General features: G+C 33.0%; 2 protein-coding genes across 2 annotated transcripts; one reads left to right on the top strand and one right to left on the bottom strand.

Moving 5' to 3' along the window:
• Positions 1-1,071: 1,071 nt before the first annotated feature.
• On the bottom strand, positions 1,072-2,900 carry LOC124372179 (the record flags this gene model as incomplete). The annotated part of the gene is made up of 3 exons (XM_046830544.1): positions 2,773-2,900; positions 2,104-2,278; positions 1,072-1,526 (listed from the first exon to the last, which is right to left on the bottom strand). Coding segments are annotated over exons 2-3 (621 nt in total), but the record flags the coding sequence as incomplete, so codon positions are not given.
• Positions 2,901-3,535: 635 nt separating this feature from the next.
• On the top strand, positions 3,536-5,106 carry LOC124372180 (magnesium-dependent phosphatase 1-like). The gene is made up of 2 exons (XM_046830545.1): positions 3,536-3,768; positions 4,841-5,106. Exons 1-2 carry the CDS (start codon positions 3,626-3,628, stop codon positions 5,016-5,018), a joined length of 321 nt encoding a protein of 106 aa, XP_046686501.1. The 5' UTR covers positions 3,536-3,625; the 3' UTR covers positions 5,019-5,106.
• Positions 5,107-7,154: the final 2,048 nt, after the last annotated feature.

Here is a 7,154-nt window from a genome sequence, read left to right as displayed (position 1 = left end):
TTTCGTCAAACCAGTAACACTTGACATCTTTGTTCCCCAAATTGTACATAGTGAAATTGTGTACTGCTAACTTAGTTTTGAAGTACATGGAACTGGCATTCAAGCAAGGCGCTAACTTTACTGCTTCAACATCCTGAGTGAAAGCATAATGCAATCCTTGAATGGCTTTAGCTTTGTCAATTTGTTTTTGCTCTCTAGCTTGTTCTTTATCAATTATATGTTTGTTATACTCCTCCTCAGTAACGGTTCCATTTTTTATCTCAAAGGCAGAACAAAGATCGCATTTATCCTTTTTAGGTGCATGTATAGCTAGGTTCTTCTGTTTGAAAATCTTATCAAATGTAAACCTACTAAGTGGAACAGCGCTACTGGTCTGACATTGGTTCTTATATAGATCATAGAGCTGAGTCTTGGACACAATCGTTGTTTCTAGATACAAAGATGTAGAAGTGGATCTACAATAATGGGCGGGAAGTTTGGGCAAACTGTCAAAAAAACTTGTTTAAAAACTCAATCTGAATCGGATTTTACCCTTCTTTCTCCAATATTATCATGAGATGTCTCAAATGAAGAGGCAGTACCTGTAGATTGTCCAGGCGTGTCTAACCAGTATCGCACAGTCCATTTCTTAATTCCTAAGGTTTGTAGAAACATGTTCTGGCAGACTTTCATCTTTTTGCCATTTACAGTCAAATAGTATGTCAGGGTATCGTTTCTTCTTGATTCATCACCTTCAGCTACCCTCCGTTTAACTGGTGTTTTTAAGACATTGTTTACTATGAAAACTTTTCTTTGATCCCAGTTCATATTATTCCAATAGTTTGAAAAGATTTCCTGTCTCTCTTGTTGTATTATGCTGTTACAAAACCTAACTTTGGACCGTTCACAAAATCTTGAAGTACACGGAGGTCCCATCCTTCTTCCTTCTCTCTCTGTGTCATGGTAGGTTTTTCCTTCGGCTGTTTTTCTAAACCCTAAATATGCTTGCCCTTTCATTCTTTTTTCCTTTTCAGCATTTCTTTTCCATTTAGTCTTATCAGGAAATTTTACTTCTCACTCTCTGTTTCTTACAACGGGCTGTTCTTCAGGAGGTTCCGGACCTTGTTGGTTTACTTCCACTTCTGGTGGCTGCTGGATTACTTCCACTTCTGGTGGCTGCTGGATTACTTCCACTTCTGGTGGCTGCTGGTTTATTTCCACTTCTAGTAGCTGGTGATTTATTTCCACATCTAATATCTGCTGCTGGTCACGTAAAGGTGAAGATTGAACAATCAAGCTGCTGTTAATTGATGGAATATAATCAAGATCGTTGGGGTCATCAAAACTTGAGACACTATCTGCAAATGAAGTGTGTTTCTGAACGTCAAAATAGTTATTTCTAATATCAGGGAGCTGATGTTGTGTCGTGCTACACGATGAGACAGCTGTATCAACAATATCACTTATATTCAAAGTGGTAGACACATCCTGCAATTCCATAGTGCTTAGGTAGCAGAGAGAATCTGTTACAATGTCCTCTTCAGCACCTGTAATAAATTCAAACTAGTTAGGAGCAATCCAAGCTCAAAAGAATAGATTATTTTCTGTTTACCAAAGTTGTATACCATTGTAAGTGTATTGGGCAAACAAAGAAAGAGAGAGAAAGAAAGAAATTACATTTATTCTCTTCTTTCAGCACACAAAATACATAATACATTACAAATTGTGCAGTAATCATGTATAACTATCATTGTTACAAATGATAAAATCTAAAATAGCTTTCACTTGTTATAGTACCTCGGCCAGCTAAAACAAAACGTGGTGGTGTCCCTTGGAAACCATGAGGAAAATAATTGCACTACCATACAATAATAAAGAGAATTTTTGGCTAAAACAAGACAACTGAAATGATACATCAATGATGCAGGGTAAACTCTGAATTTTTCTATACCGTACGTTACTAAGAGCTTCACACTTTCAAATCGTACTAATAAATAAATAAATTGTTGTCAATAAGAACACAATAGTTGTCCGTTTTCAAAAACTTATGATTGCTTTTTAAATATTGAAGAAAATATTAAACACATAACAAATACCGTAACTTAGTTAATACGTACTACTTACTTGTCATTTTAATCTTCTTTAAATTGTGGTTTTCATTGCCAGAAGAACTTTGATGTGACCTCTTAGTAGCTCTTTCAATTGTGGATGTACTAAATCCCATTTCTTTTAAGATCTCTGACGATGTGAATAAACCTCCCTCATCCTCAGAATTGCTTGAACTATCCATCACTGTACTCTAAAAAAATAAAATTTATCAGCGTAATTCAATTTTCAAATCTTTCATAATATCTGCATTCAGAGGAGGACATTAAAGATAACAATATATCATAACGTAGTCATTGCTATGGTATACATCTCTGGTAATTAAAAGTATGTATTTTTGACTTAAGCTTTAAGTTGAAGTTTGTTTGTGACTTTGTCGATGCAAACATGTAATTTATGACAATAAAATATTATTTATTTTATTAATGAAGATGCTATTTCAGAAGCGGAATGATAAAACAATTTTGTAAAGACTTGAAAAATAAAAACAACTTGTGTAAGATATCTACTGTTAGGTTCAAAACCGCCTATCTGCTAAAACTCACGAAAAGCAGAACCGCATATCTTGAGTTGTGTAAAGTAAGGTTAAGCTAGAAGCTGTTTTAGATAAATGTAGTGTTAATTCACTATAAACAAGATCACAAAGCAAAGAGCTTTTCCGTGAGTAAAACATAGTTTTATTCTTACCTTAATGACGCCAAAGGTTGCACAATGTAGACACAATTCCAATAGAACAGTGACGAAATGCGAGCCGGTATCTACTGACTGATGGCTTGCCTCGCTATATAGGCGGTACTGCCACTGAGGTTGCAGATAGGCGGGGCTGTTTCAAATGCGATAGTGACGCTATCTGTTAGAGTTTTGTTTGAACTAACAGAGCCAAACGGTCCGCAGAGAAAATTCTGCGTCCATTGATACCAATAACTCAATTTCAGCAAAAAAATGTCACTTAGGCGGTCCTGTTTCTTAAGCGACGACTTGAAGTTGATTTTTTATACTGTGTCTACATATTTAGAATTTTTTTTATTTTAGTATGCCAATTTTAGGTTTGTAAAATTATGATTTTATATACAAACTTGATATCTATTGAAATGTCTAATATAGTCTTAGATACTAATAGTAATTACTTATCATAAAATAGTTATAGTTAATTTATTACAAACACATGATGTCACTATGTTGATGAAATGCATTGTAATGATGCAAAATAAAGAGCTGCCAGAAGATAAATATACAATTCATTGTAGTATCACTAGTATAAAGGAATACAACATTTTCCAAAATAATTTGTGAATTGCTTGATGATGGAATCTTTGATTCAGAAAGACCTTGCACAAAATAAAAAAATATATTGGAAAATGTTGTATTCCTTTATACTAGTGATACTACAATAAAACCGTTTTTTCCAATGCTCCAAGATTCTACATACAATTCATTAATAAAATAGTTTCTGTTTCACTGTTACAGAGATGGTAATAGTGTGGACTCTGAACTGAATCTTATTTCTTTGTATCCGGAAGTGAAGGATATACTACAATCTATGTCAAAACACTTCCTACTAGCAGTGGCTTCCAGAGTGGAAGATATTACTGTGGCATATCAGTTGCTGAGCTTTTGTCAAATTAGTTCATACTTTCCTTTGAAGGAAATCTATCCCACTTCTAAATCAATTCATTTAAAAAGGTGAGGAGTGTAAACTAAACAAAATGTATATAAATAAATATATATATATATATATATATATATATATATATATATATATATATAAATTTATAGTAAATTATAATGAAAATGTTTTAAAAGGTTCATTAATTATATATAAGTAACCTTTGTCTTATTCTTAGAAAATTAGAAACTATTTTATTTATAAATAAAAATGAATTAAGAATAAATGTATTTAAATATCAACAAATAAATATTTATATTTATTATTTGCATAGTACAATATATTAATAATGAAACTTGAGCCTTAAACTTAAAGCCAATATTAAGGAATGAGTTGGTTGATTTTGTGGGAAACCGTGTAACCCTTTAAGTTTGCAGCTTTCAAAGGTGTTGTTACAGGCTACTGACGGGTTTATTTACAGAACTGCTCCATAGCCAGCTCAAATATAGAGTGTTTCTCACCTATCATAATTAACTTCAGCGATTTCTTCATTTACCAAACTGCCGTCAGAAATTGAGTCCGCACCCGATCACCATCATTCTCAAAAAAGTTAAACTGCTGAATGCATAACTAACAACAACGCATCCGGACAAATATAAAAATCATAAAAGTCCTTATCATTATTGCAACTAATTCCTACCATACCTACTGAAGCACAATCCAAATAGAAAATAAAACAAAATTGCAGTAGCAACTACAAAAACCCAACTAAAAAAGTAGGAAAAAATAATGTTTCTACTTTTCAGGTACAACCATTTGCTTTTGTGATCGTTCCTTAGTTGATCGTCAGAATGTAGTAGCAATTAAACAGCACTGCTGTGGATATGTAGTAGTTAAAAAAAAACGCTGCTAGAGGCTAATATGTAACATCTTATGCTGTCAGGTGTCATGTAGCGAAGCAGCTGTTTTTAAGTTACAATACTTTATATAGATGCTGCAATTTTGGCAATTTTAATTAGAAGTGCCCTACAGATGTATCAAATAGTCTAGTGGTTTACAACATGTGAGGGGGAAATTAATTTTATTTACTTAGGCATACTTGGTTTACATAGCTATAGAATAAAATACAAGCCTTATGATCTATTACAGGTTACAAGCAAGAAGTGGACATCATGCACATGAAATGTTGTTCTTTGATGATGACAAAAGAAACATCAGAGATTCTAAAAATATTGGAGTACAAGCAGTTCAAGTGTTGAATGGTCTATCATGGCATGTTGTCATTGAAGGCCTTTCACTGTTTTCCCAGTCTCAATCTAGTATATAAAATAGGCATATATCTACAGGAAGAGCAAGCCATATGATCCAAAGGCAACAAAATCAACTTCCTTGTCTCTCAAAAGCATTTCTGAAGGGTTTTTTAGAATGAAAATCACATATGATAAACAATATTTCAATAAATATTTCTTGTATTTAATTCCTATCAACAAATTTGTGTCCACTTTTTACACAAGGAATTAATTATCATCTCTTCCAGCTATTGTAGTAGCATAGGGCACTAGTATAGTTATACAGTATATATATAGCTACATATTTTATTTTATACCCAGAATTATCTTTCACAACGAAACGTTGAGTCATTAATCCTATAGAGATTTTCTAATGTAATAGATAAAAATCCTAGTGTGTGTCAACTGAACTGTATCCATATCTGTATATATCTATGCACCTCTTACTGTACATGGAACCTCTCTCACCAGTTGCTGGATGTTCAATAAATGTCCAACAAGTTGAACTAGAGGATTAAAATTTGGTATGAAACAATCTCTATTACATTTAGATCCTATTGAAAATGGTAAACATTGTTCTATTTAAAGTCTTGTTCTATAACAATCAAAAAGTGACTCTGATTGCATTGGTCTTAAACATATTTTTAATTAACCTGCAGTGTCATCTTCTTAGTAAGCTGAACTGTAAAAGAACTTTTTTACTGTTTTGTTGACTGAGATTACTGGTAGAAAATGGAATAGACGAAGCATGGATCTCATGTACAGTAGTTCAAGATTTTATTAATTCAGTTTCTGTAATAAGGAAGCTGCAGGACGATCCTGTGAGCGGCTTCAAGCAGCTGGTCACTGCCTAGCTTTATATGATCGGTCCGGATGATGCTGAGGTCCTCCTTTCTCCCACTTACCAATACCAATGAATATAAAGAATTCATTGATATTACTAACATTACCAATATAGTTATAGACCTCCATTCATTAATATCATCCATGCTACTTCGTCCCTGTGATAATAAATTAGTTTGTCCATTTTCACAATATGTTTCTTGCTGTTTTATTTAAATGCATAGTGGCACTTAATACATATCTATATATATAAAAATGAATGTTTGTATGTTTGTCCTTTATGGAATCGTGAACTATTGGACCGATCATGATGAAAATTTGTACGTATATGTATTTTTCCACGGAGAAGGTTTATAAGCTATGCCCATCCCTTTCCCGATTCAGGATTCCGCCCCACTGGTTACAGAAATACCCATAAGAAATGCATTGCAGCAAACATATGTTAACGTCTTTTCAAATTTTTAATCAGCTGTTCTTTGTAAACATATATTACACTTATAGTTTTAAAGCATAGAGTAAGCTTAAGAGAAACGACAAATTTTGTTTTAAACTGTTTTTGCAATCACTGTTAAACATAGACTTTACTATCCAGATAATACAATTCAAATTTGACGTAAAAATTCACCTTTAACTGCAATATTTATTTAATATAAACCATGCTCATGCTTGATCAGAAGAGTAATGCAGATATCATAATTACTATCTTACGTTGGCTACAAATATAAAGAATGTTATAAAATCAACCTTAGTTGTTTTTTTTGACAGAAGTATGGTTCTCAAAACTCCGTGTGTACATATTCTCTCGATCGAGACAACAAAGCAAGCTCAATCGTGGCATCGGAGATATAACTAATTTAATCTAAAATTTATTATAGTAAAAAAAAAAATTTACTAAGTAATATAAGGACTTCGGTTCTTAAGATTTGCGTGCGAAGCCGTGGGTAACAGCTAGATAGAGGCAGGAATATGGTACATACCTTCATAATACGCCCAAGAGGCTCACGATGGAACGACTATCAATTATTCTCAGCAATGTTTAGAATGTGATAGAAAAAGAATAAGTGAATATAGTGTACTGTTTTCAACGGGAAATTGCGTGCGAAGCCGCGGGCAACTTTTGCAAAAAATTATTGAAATGCGCAGCAAAGCGCGCCGGGCCCGCTAGTTCTATATAAATATAGAAAAACAACCAAATTTGTTGTGTGATTTTAATCATACGAGGGGTATTGAAAAATAAGGTTCCCATGATTTTTTTAAATAGACAGCTCTATATTTCTGCATAGTGTTATACATCAATTTAAAACTTAAAAGTTAAGCTATTTTTCCACATA

The sequence above is a fragment of the Homalodisca vitripennis genome, unplaced genomic scaffold (assembly GCF_021130785.1).
Source record: "Homalodisca vitripennis isolate AUS2020 unplaced genomic scaffold, UT_GWSS_2.1 ScUCBcl_2716;HRSCAF=7751, whole genome shotgun sequence".
NCBI lineage: Eukaryota > Metazoa > Arthropoda > Insecta > Hemiptera > Cicadellidae > Homalodisca > Homalodisca vitripennis.
This window is presented reverse-complemented; position numbering and strand designations above follow the sequence as displayed.

Bases quoted from the DNA above. Each gene is read 5' to 3' on its own strand.
- LOC124372180 (XM_046830545.1), top strand. From the start codon at position 3,626: ATGTCAAAACACTTCCTACTAGCAGTGGCTTCCAGAGTGGAAGATATT. The intron at 3,769-4,840 runs GTGAGGAGTGTA...GATCTATTACAG, and splicing joins AAATCAATTCATTTAAAAAG to GTTACAAGCAAGAAGTGGAC.